The sequence below is a fragment of the Trematomus bernacchii genome, unplaced genomic scaffold (assembly GCF_902827165.1).
Source record: "Trematomus bernacchii unplaced genomic scaffold, fTreBer1.1, whole genome shotgun sequence".
Classification (NCBI taxonomy): domain Eukaryota; kingdom Metazoa; phylum Chordata; class Actinopteri; order Perciformes; family Nototheniidae; genus Trematomus; species Trematomus bernacchii.
Genome location: NW_022987714.1, coordinates 19,453,393 through 19,469,633, shown reverse-complemented (window position 1 = coordinate 19,469,633; position 16,241 = coordinate 19,453,393). Strand labels below are relative to the sequence as shown.

The 16,241-nt window shown below is 41.4% G+C and overlaps 1 protein-coding gene and 1 non-coding gene across 2 annotated transcripts in view; one reads left to right on the top strand and one right to left on the bottom strand.

Moving 5' to 3' along the window:
* Positions 1-13,516, top strand: part of lrp5 (low density lipoprotein receptor-related protein 5) — a 68,379-nt gene extending 54,863 nt beyond the window's left edge. Inside the window, 10 exon segments of the mRNA XM_034141423.1 lie at positions 52-242; positions 2,138-2,347; positions 2,469-2,594; positions 2,987-3,223; positions 7,683-7,793; positions 7,891-8,124; positions 9,883-10,025; positions 10,139-10,236; positions 10,637-10,918; positions 10,920-13,516. Of these exon segments, the coding sequence (XP_033997314.1) occupies positions 52-242; positions 2,138-2,347; positions 2,469-2,594; positions 2,987-3,223; positions 7,683-7,793; positions 7,891-8,124; positions 9,883-10,025; positions 10,139-10,236; positions 10,637-10,918; positions 10,920-10,962 (1,675 nt within the window). The 3' untranslated portion in view covers positions 10,963-13,516.
* Positions 13,517-14,895: 1,379 nt separating this feature from the next.
* On the bottom strand, positions 14,896-14,967 carry trnap-ugg. The gene has a single exon. It is a non-coding gene; the product is annotated as a tRNA-Pro (tRNA).
* Positions 14,968-16,241: the final 1,274 nt, after the last annotated feature.

Here is a 16,241-nt window from a genome sequence, read left to right as displayed (position 1 = left end):
GGGATTTGAAATGTATTACTGTGAACTCACTTGTGTGCACCCCCCCTGCAGGTACATGTATTTCACCACAGTGCAGGACCGCTCGGCTAAGATCGAAGGAGCCTCTCTGGACGGCACGGAGAGAGAGTCTCTGTTCACCACCGGACTCATCAGGCCCGTGGCTCTGGCTCTGGACAACAAAATGGGAAAACTGTTCTGGGTCGACGCAGACCTCAAACGCATCGAGAGCAGCGACCTGACAGGTAACCATCAACAGAACAAATCCAATAAAGTAAATAAATATTAGCATGTTAATGCACCTTTAGATACAATGACTTAAGTGAAGCACTCCCAGAAATGTTGAATATTTACACAGTATGACAAGCAAGGGACAATATAGTATGTTTACATGCGTGTACTCTATTAAAAAATTGTAAATGTTTAAAATAAGATGAAATATGCAAAAAAGTGAAGTAATATGCAGCGAGAACGTTTTTTTTGCCACAACTTCCTTCTACTAATTAATATGACGGGACAATCAATGACTGATCAAGGTGTCCTTAGCAGCGGTCTGCTAACAAAAAAGAGCAGACCACTGAATGTCCAAATTGACCAATCACAATTAAGTATTCAACCAAGCCATGTGATGAACTGATAGATGGATCCGATGTACAATTTTAAAGATGAATAAACAATGATATTGCAATAATGATATGAAAAAACATAGGTTACATGTATTGAGCCATTTAAATGAATCTTATGTCACTTTAACAGGTCGGTCTCATGTCTAAATAAGCACCTTTAGAAGCAATGAGGCTAGCAAGCTTACATAGTCCATCCAATGAATCAACAGCATCAATCACTATCACTAAATAAAGTGAAGAAAGATATTTGTATATTGTTTGACACTGTTTGTAACTTTAGTAAACTGTCAGCTGTCTGTTATAGTTCAAACACATTTTTTCTGTTATAAGATTTAGATGCAGGTACGAGTGAAATGAAAAGACCACCCTCCCATGGTTTATTCATAGACACATGCAGCTACATTGCAAACAAAACTAGAGATTTAGTGAAGCCAGGCCTCACACAGATCGATAGTATTTGTTGAGTTGAGACCAAGGAACACAGAGGCACTGCGGCACTGCATTGCGGGTGAAACATATTCTGTTGGTGACACTGTTCATGCAACAAAACCTCTGTATTTATTTACTTGGCTTATCCAACCACAGCCATAGAAATTCAAACAGTATATGTTAGGAATAAAAAATGTCAATACAAAAATGTGAGAGATGTATTTGTGGTTGGAATCATTGGGCCTCATTCAACAACATGTTTGTGTTGTTCTCTCAACCATCTTACTGTTTCTATGAGGTTTGCTCTCACTGCGTTCTCACTTGTTGTTAGTCACTCAACATGAAGCAGTAGAAAATCACAAAGCAAGTTGAGCAGTGTCAGCAGGGATAGTGGTGTGCAGCTGCTGACTGTTTGTCATCAGAGCAGCGCTGTGGGTTCACATGAAGTTGAAGGTAATTCAACTTCTTTCTAAGGCAAAGCTGTCCACTATATGAAAGGTGGTCAAGAGGATGAGATACATATTAGACAAGAGAGAATCACAGCCTACATTAGGGGATGTTTCCATTTCTGTGCAACTGAGGAGGATGCTTCACACATGCAAAAAGAATATACAAATATATATATATATTCAAATATAATATAATATCTAAAATATGCAAGGAGATATTACAAAATCATTAAAAAAAACTCAGTTATTTTGCCAGACAGTATGACAGAATGTTGATTTTGCATTGTGCTTGTTTAATGCTTTTATGATTTATTTTGGTATTGTAATTCCATTTCAAATGAATAAACTTTTGACCATTAAGTCAGATGAGTCTCATACACGTCACATAATCTAATTTGTTTAAACGATTAGGTCTCCATCGTCAGAGGGCACTGACATGTTTCTTTTTCATACGCAAAATGATCCGCTTTGTGCGTAACTTGATCATAATGAACAAATATATATAATTTAAAAGATCCTTATCAATAATATTAGTATAGTTTAAAACAAATAGCAGAAGTATTCTTTTTATTTTTGATTTAATTGAATTGGTGGAATTCTTTTCTTATTCTAATGACATCGTTCCATCTACTCCAGGAGCCAATCGCATCGTCCTGCAGGACTCCAACATCCTGCAGCCGACGGGGGTTACTGTGCTGGGAGAGCACCTGTACTGGATCGACCGGCAGCAGCAGATGATCGAGAGGGTGGACAAACTGACCGGAGACGGACGCACGCGCATTCAGGGCCGCATCTCCTACCTGACCTCCATCCATGCTGTGGAGGAGATGGACCCACAGGAGTTTGGTACGGACCCCCATCGCTTACTCACATTTACAAAATAATTGATTGATTGACTGTTTGAGTGGGGCTTTGTTCAGGTTGTGTTTTGGCAGGAAAGTGTGTAGTGACTTCTTCCTCTCTCCAGCATCCCACCCATGTTCTCGCGACAACGGCGGCTGTTCTCACATCTGCATCGCTAAGGGAGACGGCACCCCCCGCTGCTCCTGTCCCATGCACCTGGTGTTACTGCAGGACCTGCTGCACTGTGGAGGTGAGACACAAAGGCACCCTCAGCATTATGGTGTAGTCCATACCAGGGTCGCTCCACATTCTCTTTCCTTTGGGCTGAAATCATTCGGATGTTGACACATGAAGTCACAAGGCTCGCCAGTGTCCTGTCCGGGAGGGGGATAATGTCCTCATTAAGGAGATACTCTGCGTTTACATGCACATGAAAATAAACAGCGATAAACGTCTGTGTACTGAGCAACTATGTGGTCAATTGTAAATGGACCTCATTTATATAGCACTTTTCCAGTCTTTCCGACACTAGCTCCTGAAGTATTTGTTTAAGGCCCAACCCAAACTACTTCCTGTCCCCTCTGCCTGTCTGACTGTAGAGGGATCTCTGTAGCCTCCTAATGTGTCCCCTCTCTCTATCAGAGCCCCCCACCTGCTCCACAGAGCAGTTCACCTGCTCCACAGGAGAGATCGACTGCATCCCCATGGCCTGGCGCTGCGACGGCTTCCCAGAGTGTGACGACAGCAGCGACGAGGAGAGCTGCCCCGTCTGCTCCTCCCATCAGTTCCAGTGTGACAAAGGAGGCTGCATCGACGCTCAGAGGCGCTGCAACGGGGAACCTGACTGCGCCGACCACTCTGATGAGCAGGACTGTGAGAGTAGGTTCACACCGGGACACACTGGAACTGAGAAAGTTAGCTCAGTAAACGTTCATCCATAAAGTGGTTTTATCACTAATACATATAAATAAAGTCCAGTTATACATTTTTGGGAGAGCACTATAAGTACATAGTTTATATTATTATATAATATAGTTAATAAAATGTACAATCCATGTTTTTAATATGACACCGTTAGCAATCACTAAGCTAAGGCTGCAGGATTTTGAAAATAATGACTGATTTATTAATAACGGTAATTGCAATTTTCAAATAATTTCAGGGGGAATGTCTTTTATGTCTTTATTAGGATCCCCATTAGCACTAGCATGAGCATTGGCTATTCTTCCTGGGGTCCTCACACACACAAAACATACATAAACATACATACAACTAAATTAAAACAAAACAAAACAGCTCATAATTTCATGCAATTTACAGTTTAATTCCATTAAAAAAGGAATTAATACACAGATACATTTAATTAACCCTTGTGCCCTCCTCGAATTTTCAACCTTTCGACCCCTTCGTGGCAAAAATGTACACCCCATAATAACTGCTATTAAATCATCATACATCAACATTTCTTTCTACTTTTTTTTTCATGAATCACTTAAACAACTTCTAACGTACTCAGAACTACCAAACATTCAATACTTTTCTGGATTTTAACTCTTTAAATGCCTGTTTAATTATTTGAATTATTTCATTATTTATGACAAAAAACACAAAAAATGAATTTTTTTCAATATAATAATTAGTAGAGGGATGGAACTTTGGTGGTTACTAGAGTCTTGGATGTGTCAAAGATTAGCAACAAAATTGATTTCACTGCATTATTATTTTGTACGTAGTGTCAGATACTACCTTTGGACACCTTCGTGGCAAAAATGTACACGCCCATAATAACTTCTATTAAATCATCATACATCAATATTTTTTTCAACTTTTTTTTCATGAATCACATAAACAACTTATAACATATTCAAAACTACCATTTTCGGTTTCGATTTTAACCCTTTAAACGCCTGTTTCATTATTTTCATTATTTCATTTCTCTCAAAAATGCCACATTGACTTCCATTCAGACCACATTTGTTGATCTCACTGCCATTGCAGTATAAAACCATGCATTTTGTAATGTCAGCATTTCATTTAGAAGAAAAGTAGTGATATTTGATATTTCTACTCTATTCCAACAGATTAAACCATTTTCCCACTGTAGGCCGATGCATTAAATTCTTACATTTTTGCCAGTTATATTATGGAGCCGTGTGACTACCAGGGGGCCCCGAGAGTGGTGTGTGTGTGTGTGTGTATGTATATGTATGCGTGTGCGTGTGTGTGTGTATATGTGCGTGTGTGTGTGTATATGTGCGTGTGTGTGTGTATATGTGCGTGTGTGTGTGTGTGTGTGTGTCATTTCCAGCAGCAGACTAGCAGGTCCTGCAGCATGTGACCTGGTGCTCTCAGGTGATAGAACACAATTTTTTTAGGCCTGTGCACAACCAGCACACACCTCTCCTCCCTCTCCGTGTGTGTGTGTGTGTGTGTGTGTGTGTGTGTGTGTGTGTGTGTGTGTGTGTGTGTGTGTGTGTGTGTGTGTGTGTGTGTGTGTGTGTGTGTGTGTGTGTGTGTGTGTGTGTGTGTGTGTGTGTGTGTGTGTGTGTGTGTGTGTGTGTGTGTGTGTGAGAATCTGTAAGCATGCACAGATCATTTCATGGGAACAAAAGGCCATCTTTTGAGGGATCTTTTGAGTTCCTCTGACCCTTCATCTGAAAGTGGAGAGGACACTGAGGGTCCGGCCCACAGTGAGGGGACAGAGAAGAACGGAGGTCGTTCTCCCAGGAGCTGGGGAAAACCAGGGTGTCCTCACAGATTGTGAGAAGAAAGCCCCCCGTGGTGGTGGATGGTGGGCCGGACCCTCAGTGTCCTCTCCACTTTCAGATGAAGGGTCAGAGGAACTCAAAGAAATGCTGGACTCCAGAGAGCATTCAGTGTCAGACCCCCCCTCGAACCTTGTGTCTTCTTCAGATGAGTCCTGCAGCTCGCTGGCAGAAGAAGGCTGCAAGATTATTTCTGAAGTCTCTTCTGCACTGAAAAGCTTCTTCATTTGAGTTCCTTCTCTTTGCTCCAGGTCTTTCTCCTTCTCTGCTCACTAATGAAATAAGCCCATGGTCAAACTGCATGTTTATCTTTGGCAGCCAGGTGCATAAACACACTAACAGTTGTTTTTTGTTTTTGAGTAATCAAGCAGCTCTTCAAAGACACATCAAACACATCCCTCAAAAGATGGCCTTTTGTTCCCATGAAATGATCTGTGCATGCTTACAGATTCTCACACACACACACGGAGAGGGAGGAGAGGTGTGTGCTGGTTGTGCACAGGCCTAAAAAATGGTTGTTCTATCACCTGAGAGCACCAGGTCACATGCTGCAGGACCTGCTAGTCTGCTGCTGGAAATGACACACACACACACGCACACGCACACACATACATACATACACACACACACACACCACTCTCGGGGCCCCCTGGTAGTCACACGGCTCCATAATATAACTGGCAAAAATGTAAGAATGTAATGCATCGGCCTACACGGAAACTTGTGTAATCTGTTGGAATAGAGTAGAAATATCAAATATCACTACTTTTCTTCTAAATGAAATGCTGACATTACAAAATGCATGATTTTATACTGCAATGGCAGTGAGATCAACAAATGTGGTCTGAATGGAAGTCAATGAGGCATTTTTGAGATAAATGAAATAATGAAAATAATGAAACAGGCATTTAATGGGTTAAAATCCTGCCAATGATTGAATGTTTGGTAGTTTGGAGTACGTGAGAAGTTGTATATGTGATTCATGAAAAAAAAGTAGAAAAAGATATTGATGTATGATGATTTAATAGCAGTTATTATGGGCGTGTACATTTTTGCCACGAAGGGGTCCAAAGGTAGTATCTGACACTACGTAAAAATTAATAATGCAGTCAAATCAATTTTGTTGCTAATCTTTGACACATCCCAGACTCTAATAACCACCAAAGTTTCATCCCTCTACTAATTATTATATTGAAAGAAATTCATTTTTTGTGTTTTTTTTTTTAAGAGAAATTAAATAATTCAAATAATGAAACAGGCATTTAAAGGGTTAACATCCTGAAAACTATTGGATGTTTGGTAGTTTTGAGCACGTTAGAAGTTGTTCAAGTGATTCATGGAAAAAAAAGTTTAATAAAATATTGATGTATGATGATTTAATAGCAGTTTCTATGAGCGTGTACATTTTTGCCACGAAGGGGTCCAGAGGGTGCAAAATGCATCACGAGAGTATACAAAACATGTAAGAGTAAACGACATTGGATTTCAAAAATTTGACTCAAAAGAAGACTTCTTGCAAAAATCCATGCCAAAAGCTGTAACACAGCTGAAATGATCACCAAATCCAAAAAAAAAGTCAGGAAAAATGTACAAAAATGCCCGAGGAGGGCACAAGGGTTAAATGATAAAAAGTGTCATTTTTTGAAGGGGATCTGTACTAGGGCTGCACGATTTGGGGAAATAATCTAATTGCGATTTTTCTGACAGATATTGCGATTCGATTAGCGATATTTGTTTTTAAGCGACCCAACGGAAGTTTATTGTAAAATGCGGCCATATCTCCGTCTAGGAAGGTCGTATCAACGTGCTCCCGTCTCTAGCACCCCCGCAGCCTGAGCTACGAGTGAAATACCTAAACTTACATGAAGCTTCCGTTGGGTTGTTTTAAAGTCAAGCTTCAGTTTAAGACTCACCCTGTAATAGAAACATGTGATGGAGCATTACTAACCTGACTCAGATGCTTTGTTTCACCAGACCATCTAGGAAAGCTCCATTGGAAGCCATTTGGAAAAGTATTTCAAAAATACTTGGCAGGTGATTGGATCAATCTGTCTATCACCTTCTATCATGGGCCACTTCTGATTGGTTAACAATGCCTGGTACATGTGGAGCACAGCACTTCTGATTGGTGTGGATGACTGACACACAAGAAGAACAAAACAAAAAACACAAAAATAAAAACAATCGCAGGCTTTGCGATTTGATAATTGCATCATTTCAAATCGCGATTTCGATTTCAAATCGATGAATCGCTCAGCCCTATTCTGTACCAAGGATTTTTTATGAAGTCTGTGGAATACCGTTTGTAGGCAGGACTTCCCTGCAGCTCCACAATACTTTATTTAGATATTTTCACACTTGCCAAAAATGACTTAATGGGATTTAGATAGCATTATTAAATATTGCGATTCTGATAACATTTAAATGAGCTTGCAGCCCTACTGGATATATAAATGATTAATGATATAACTGTTGATGAGATGGAGCTGGAGGCTTTTCTCCAACACGTTGCCGTATAAGACCTTTTCATGAGTCAAAACTGACGTAGATCTCCTGGTGTGTTCCTCCTGCAGCCATCTGCCCTCCTAACCAGTTCCGCTGCGGAGACAACCAGTGCATCACGAAGAAGCAGCAGTGTGACAACTACTCTGACTGCCCCGACGGCTCCGACGAGCTCGCCTGTGGTAAACACATCAACATACTCATACAAAGTATTATAGTGTTAGCACTCGTGTATTGTTTCTGTCCCTAACTGTGTCTCTTTGGTTCTGCTCCCTGTAGAGTATGTGTCTCCTCCCTCCGTCCCTAACACAGGGCCCAACACCATCGGCCCGGTCATCGCCATCATCCTGCTGGTCTTTGTAATCGGGGGAGCCTATTTTGTCTGCCAGCGGGTGGTGTGTCGACGCTACAAGGGCCCCAGTGGAACTTTCCCTCATGAGTACATCAGTGGGACGCCCCATGTGCCACTCAATTTCATCGCACCCAGCAGCTCGCAGCATGGCACCTTCCAAGGTGAGATCAGAGCCAGAGCAGCAGTGATGGTGTTTTTTATTTTCTACCACACAATGATATAACTTCAGTTCTACCATTGCTCTCAAAACCATCACTAGGCTTCTACCATAGCTTACGATTGAGTGGTGCAGTGATTACAGATTTGTAGACCAGGATGTTAGCTAACAGGAAGTTAGCATTGCATGGGGCACATACACAAAAATAAATGGTATTTTTCGATTGGACTTTGGAAAATTGCAGAAAAATGATATCTGTGGCAAACACACATTTATGACACTTGCAGGATTTGTTCAGCATGATAATCTCCAGGTGTGTCACCACCACTAAACTAAAGGTGGCTAATGTTCATTATTATCATGCTTATTGTAGCTCCTAATAGAGTGGTGCCGGGATGACGTATTTTTGTAGGCCGACCCAGAAGTAAGCTGCGCATGGGTTCCCTCGACAAAAAAGCAATGGGATTTCTCTATAGGGTTTTGGAAAATAGCTCAAAATAAGGTCTGTGGAAAACAAACCTGTTTGATAAATGCACGTTTTGTTCAGCCGGATAATATCCACATGTCTACCCTACTTTTATCATTTTCAAATCATAAATCTAGTCGCCAGAAGCAAAATGCTAACGTTATTCTATAAAGGAACTACAGCAGGGTCGCACGACTTCAACGTCACGCCAACTTAAGATCCATATTCAAACATACAGATTCTAAATGGTACAAGTTGAAGCGTTTGTTTGAACAGTTTGCAGGAGGCAGGAACTTGCTTTCAAGCAGAACAGGGCAAACAAACTTAGAGTGTTAACGTGTACGGCGTAATGACGTACAACGTCCTCCACAACTTCTGTAGTCCTATTCAGCCACGTTTTTCAGACACGCAAACTCTTCAGAAATCACCAGCACTGCTGATGGATTTAATGTCGTAGAACAAAACGTGATCCGTCTCTTAAATGTGTCTCAACCACAGACCTTATTTCCAGCTATTTCCCAAAATGCTATGGAGAAATCCTATTGGCTCTGAGACGAGGGAACAGGAAGTGGTTAAAATGCTAACTCACTTCCGGGTTTTAGGACTCGTCACTGCACCACTCTATGACGCCACAACAGTTCAACTCTATCTCACAATTTGATATCCTATAATTCATTCATAGCATCCTATTTCCATGTAAATGATTGCTTTATTTTATTGCTATTTAACTATATTTTATTACGGTGTCCTTAAACATTTTTTGTTTTATATTAGATTGCTTGTTTTATATTTGATGTATGCACCATGACATCAAGTCAAATTCCTCGTATGTGTGAACCTACCTGGCAATAAACCTGTTTCTGATTCTGATTCAATGGCATGAACGAGAGAAAAAGAATCAAAACAAAACAAGGAAACCAATCGGTCATAGCAACAAGGAGAATCACACACATAACAACAAGAACAGATGTATACAAAACCTTTCACCAAACTCATTATCTCTGGAAAGGGCCATTATTGAAATGATAAGGACTATTAGGGCTCCCGAACAAGGCATGAGTCAGCGAGGCACTTTGAAAACAATCTGGAGAGAAAAAGAAAACAAGTTGACACAAAATAAACAGAAAACAAAACCTTAGGCTTTGTATTAGTACCCAAGACCTGAGTCAGCAAGGCCCTGTTGAATTCGCTCCCAAAAATACAAATTGACACAAAATGAAAATAAACACATAGAGGGAGTTAGAATTAGGCCGAAATTGTAACGATTATTATTCATATTGAACTTTGTGTTTGCAGCTATTTCCTGTGGGAAGTCCATGATGAGTTCAGTCAGCCTGATGGGCAGCAGCAGCAGCGGAGCTCCTCTCTACGACAGGAACCATGTGACCGGAGCCTCCTCCAGCAGCTCCTCCTCCACCAAGGGAGCCTTCTACCCTCAGGTACACACACACACACACACACACACACACACACACACACACACACACACACACACACACACACACACACACACACAGATGCACACAATAACATATGTTCCTGTCTGTTGCAGATCCTGAACCCTCCTCCGTCCCCGGCCACTGACCGCTCACTCTACAACACAGAGATCTTCTACTCCTCCAACAGTCCTTCCACCACCAGATCGTACAGGTAACACACACTCTCAGTCTCACACACTCCGTATCACACTCACCATCAAACATTTGAGGCAGCTGCATCGAGGTTTGACTCGATAACTCCTGCAAATATTAACAACTAATTCCAAACTGGAGATCCCACTTGTTGGTGCTTGGACATGTGAACTATTATCATTGGATGGGAAGGACTTTTGCTTGTAACAAAGTATTTTTACAAGTATTTATACTTTCATTTCAGTAAAAGTCTTGAGTACTTCTTCCACCTCTGCTGATTATAATGGGATGGCCCCAGGTCAACAGAGCTGAAACCATGACTCAGCACATTAGATCCATATTGTAGTGTGTAGTTTGAGATACACTCTGATTGGAGATGAGATGTAATATTAACCCACTCTGTCTCTTCTCATTTCTAGACCCTACCACCCAGTCCGTGGTGCGGCCCCCCCCACCACCCCCTGCAGCACGGACGTCTGTGACAGCGACTACACCCCCCACCACCCGCCGGCCGGGCTGGCGTCCTCAGCGGGCCGCTGGAAGACCGCGGGCCACGGCGCCCACGGCAAACACAACAAGTACTACATGGACCTAAACTCGGACTCGGACCCCTACCCACCGCCCCCCACCCCCCGCTCCCAGTACCTGTCAGCTGAGGAGAGCTGCCCCCCCTCCCCTTCCACCGAGCGCTCCTACTTCCACCTGTGCCCCCCCCCCTCCCTCACCCTGCACCGACTCCTCGTGACCCTGCAGCAGCCCAGGAGCCCCCTGAGGATGCAGGGTGCAGAGAACTGGCCTCAATTGGCCCCCCTTTCCCAGGGAGAGAACTCACGTGCCAACCTCCCTGAGCGGCCCCCCCACTGCCTTTATCAGCTGCTATGGCTCAAGTGCCTTGCTCAAGGTCCCTACGTCCCACATCCGTCATTTCATCATTCCAGTCGTCTTGGAGCCTTCATCTGATCAGAGCTCTGAACACTCGCTCAGTCAGGACAGGTTGCAGGTTCAAGGCCCCCCCCCCCCCCCCCCCCACCCTGATGCAGGAGTTGATGAGAGCAGCTCCCGCTTACATTTTCATTCCATCAAAAGAAGAAAACTTTCACTTCAACTAAATATGAAGCCCTCCATCTGTCCTCACACAGTAACCTGACTCGTGCTGCTCCTGAAAAGCATTGAACGGCCCCCCCCACAGAGTGCCAGTGTTGTGTGAAAGCCTTTCCTCCCTTTCCTTGTTGGCAGACCAGCGACAGGACTGTACATAGTGTTAAAATAATATGAACGAAAAATAAATCAGAGAGGACTTATTTTACTATTTTATTCACGCTGGCTGATCCACCGCTCCACACAAAGCAAGGACACACAGATGAGTGGGTGTATGCATGCTGGATGTGTGTATGAAACATGGACATATGTAGGAAATAGATGATGACTGAATTCATGCGTAGAAGTGTGAGTGAAGGAGTGGATGGATGGAACAGGGCCAAGATCAAAGTGAAATCTTTTGTACATTGTTTGAAATCCCTCACATTTCACATTGTGAATAATTAGTAGTCGAGACAGTCCCCTCTGTGTCCCGTCACATCACCAACATACCAAATGAATATCAACATGTAAAGCTATTGTACATACTGTGTGTGTAATGAAGTCAATGATTGTGCTTTTCGTCGTGAACCTCTTCTATCACTTTCTCTACCCTTATCGTCCCGTTTACCAAAAGTATGTTTGCTGCTATTGTGTTCATACTATATCAGTTACTATAATTACACAGAGAAGCCCAAAATACCACTCTCATACTGACATTAGAACATGAAGCTATTTTACAGTTAATAATTCTTATAGCGACTTTTGTTATTCGTATTTCTGTTTGTGTGTAGATCAATATGTATGTTTTTTGTGTCGCTCGCCATGTTTGGTTTGAAGGAGTCTTTTTTGGAAATACAAAGAGTACCGGCTGAGACATTTATTCAGAGCTGTCCCAGGAGTCATCGTGATGTCACTCCCACACATCCACACTTGGCCAATCACAGCGGAGGGTTTAAAAAGGGGATTTAGGAACCGTCAGATAGGCACTTGGTTTGAAGCTCCTGCGGCCTTGCAGCTCATCACCTCCTATATAAAGCTTTCCCACACAAGAAACCAAAATGTAAAGGTTTGACTGGTGATAATTACTTTCTGACCCTTAATCTATCTTTGCCACGTCATCCAGCCCTGCCCAATCATTACAGTGAGCTAAGCACAATGTCAGACTTTTGTTTTGTCTGGACACAATAACTCAACTCACTCTGGAAATACTAATCACTGCTGCTGCCATGCCAACTATAGGTTGGAAAACAATGTATATACTTCACTTCCTCTGAGTGGGTCTCTGACGGTGGTTAAGGGGGTAAATGGTCCAGTCAGAGTGCCAGTAGGTCAGTAGGTTGATTGCTAGCCCCTGCAGTCGATATGTCGATGTGTCCTTGGGGAAAATACTTAACCCCAAATAACTCCCGTAGAAATGTGTACACTAAAGACGTGTATGTAAGTCACTTTGCATAAAAGCGTCAGCAAATGACTTAATGATGTTATTACAATATTATCTCTTGGGACACTTTGAATGTGTGGTTCCACCTGAGGACTTACAGAACCTAATGAGAATCACTGAACCTTTATCTTGTTCTAGGTTATTTTATTTAATCAGCGATTAGGAGAAAAACTGTGTTTTTAAGGGAAATCCAGCACTTATTATTAATATCTTATCAACACAGGGCCTAGAAAAGTGGGAAGACATTTAATGCACTTACGATAAAAAACATGTTAATATTCCCCTGGATATAAATGAAGAAGGAGGGTGTGGGCTGTGTAAACCAACCTTAAGGCAGGTTCGATTATCTGAAGATGGTTTTAGGGGCCATCCTCTAAGCTTTCCTTGATGCCATCTGTGTAACACGGTAATGTGTGATGGGGAACTACATACCAATCGGTCTGTGAGTGTAGCATGAAGGCATAATGGTGTCCAGAAGAGCTAATAAAGCACATACATAGGAGCTTGGCGCTTTTGTAACCTGCAGTAAGCTTGTTGCTGTTGGCTGATGTACTTTCTCCTGCAGGGGAATCACAGCTGAAGTCTGGTGACAGATGTCTAAATGTGTCAGCAGGAACTCTTTCATATTAAGGGCTGAAGGCCCCGCCTCAAACCACTGTGTCAGTAAAACTCCTTAAAGCCTGTATTTGTTGTCTCAGTTAAAAATGCTTTGTATAATTTACACTTGTGACATATTTTGTATCAAAAGCATTTTTATATAATAAAGGTTCTATTTTAAGGATGTGTGCTGTCTATGTTAACTTTGAGTTGACCATCTCTTTTTGAGTAAGGGGCAGGTCAAATCAGTGGAGTTTTCTCATGGAGGCAAAGGGAAGCCTTCCCCTGTTTTTTAAGACCGTAGTTATCGTTTTAATTAAAATAAGTATGGTTAATTATTCTGTGCTGCCATCTCCCCTTTTTTCAGAGTATTTTACAAAGAGGGAAACAGCGCCCCTTAAAATGTTATCGTGAATTTTTGGTGAAACACGGTATTGCACTCACTATAGACGAATGTCTTGACTTGAACAGGGTTATGTTATCAGCAAGGAACAACATTCTCATGCTCTGTTATGGAGAGTGGAGTTTTCGAGTTTAAATCCCTTTTACTCAATTACATAGCAACTCCAAATGAAATGGTGTGGCAGGCCAACTCACAGACTACTAGAGCTTCGCACTGAGAGGACAAAGGAGGGATTCTGACTTTTAATTATGAAAATGATGTCTGCATTGAGTGGCTAGCTTAGCTTAAAACAGCTAGTTTGCTAACTAACTATCTAATGTTGTGGAGGACCTGAAGGCCGGTGGGAAATACTTCGGTATGATTATTGTCCACTTCACCACTATGTAAGACGGGTGAGGTGCCTTCCTCTACATGCAGCTCTGGAGACCACTGCAGCATTATCTAGTTTACTATTCATAGGTATGTGTGATTTTTTTATTTTTTTATTCTATAAACAACTGACAACATTTATCTCAACAGACACTGGTATGGAATGGCTGCCATACATGTAGAGATTGAGATTTAAGAAACATTTTGAGTGCTCTCTTTATTTTTCCGGAACTGGATAGTCTATGTGAAATACACCCCCCTTCTCTCTCTGTTACGCTACTGTTTACTGAACAACCTGTTCGCTATGTTTGTAGTTTCTGATGTGGTTTAGTTGCTTACTGTGTGCTGCTGTGCTGGATTTAGCTTCAGATGTTAGTCAGTCTGAACTGAAGTACTTTTATTGGAGTTGTTTACTCCCAGAAAATGTAGGGCCAGGTTACCTGATATGAGATGAAGTACTTTTTGTTTGTGTGTGTGTGTGTGTGTGTGTGTGTGTGTGTGTGTGTGTGTGTGTGTGTGTGTGTGTGTGTGTGTGTGTGTGTGTGTGTGTGTGTGTGTGTGTGTGTGTGTGTGTGTGTGTGTGTGTGTGCGTGCGTGCGTGTGAGTGCGCGAGCAGAGATGTCGATATCTGGCGTATGCAAATCCTTCAGTATTGTTATAATCTATGAGTATATGCTGTCGATTGAAAAACAGACATCAGCTTAATTTCGGTTCAGATAAACAATGGAAAACTGTTAAGTTTGTCATGGCATACAAAAACAAATGTTAGCAATATGTGACTAAAATCCGGGCTCGTCCGGGATTTGAACCCGGGACCTCTCGCACCCAAAGCGAGAATCATACCCCTAGACCAACGAGCCGCTGTGCCTATGATGAAACAGTTAATGATTATAACACCTACACATACTACACTTTGATAAGTGGTGTAATGCTGACATCTACTGGGCAAACAATCAATTGCAATTTGCTCTGATATTAGATCTGACGTGTTGTACTTTTCACACATTGCTCTGCATCTGTGGATTTTTCATGGAAAAATTATGTCATCACAGAAAAACTGCATACGTTGTAATATGTTGTAAAAGTTGGTTCGTGCTCGTATTGTGTCATTATCCAGAATGTAAGCCAAATTATTGTTAACCTGTTTATTGTGCAGACAAAAGTAATGGGATCAATCAAGTTATAACATTTCCTCCTGCAGGGGGACATGAATGAAAAATGCCTCAAATAATGAAGAAAGAGTGAATTCAAACCTCCCTTTCAAATGTCATTTTATTTTTCCACTCTAAACCTTAACCAATTTTAATTATTTTGCACCAAAACTTTCATTTAAAATATGATCAATAATAAACCTTACACTTGAGGAGGTTTATCTTTAAAAAAAGAAGAAGCTGCCTTTCTGAGATGAATTGAAAATAAAAAAGAAGTTCCTTGTTGAGAGCTGGAGACAGACTCAACCCCCTTGTGTATCTCGCTACTATATCTTCTCAAGATACCAGTTGATCTGTTATGGAACTGAACAAGGATACTGGATTACACTCTAATTCATTTGCATTTACATCAATAAACCTGAATGAAAGGATTTGTAACTGTGCTATAGAGTGCAGATTTTTTTTTAAATCTGGATTTACTCGTTTTGTACCTTCTTTTGCTCGACTCTAATACGTTTTTTGACAGTTTTTTCCATTTTGTAATGAAATAAAATAAAAAGATAAATAAAATGTAAACATAACAAATTAGAGTAAGATTGTGCAATAAAAGGATAAAATAAAAATAAGCATATTTATATTAACAAAATAAGGCACTGTTAAATACTGAATAAAAGATAACATTTTCATTTAAAGTTGAATGTGCATATTGTGCTACAATATATTACATGTCAAATACAATATAAGTAAGCTTGTGGCTAAATGAAGGGTATCTAGGAGACAAAGTCTAGACCACTTCTTAACTCACACATGATGCGTACATACATAGTGAACACTGTGAAGGTGTCAGACACATCTCTTTAGATACTGATCTCAGGTGTTTCCAGTCTGCTCGCTTCCAGTGCTTTTCCACCTCCTCAGGTCACACCTCTTTCTTTGACCTTTGTCCTCTGAGCTGACTGCTCCCTCTGCGCCTTTGATCATGT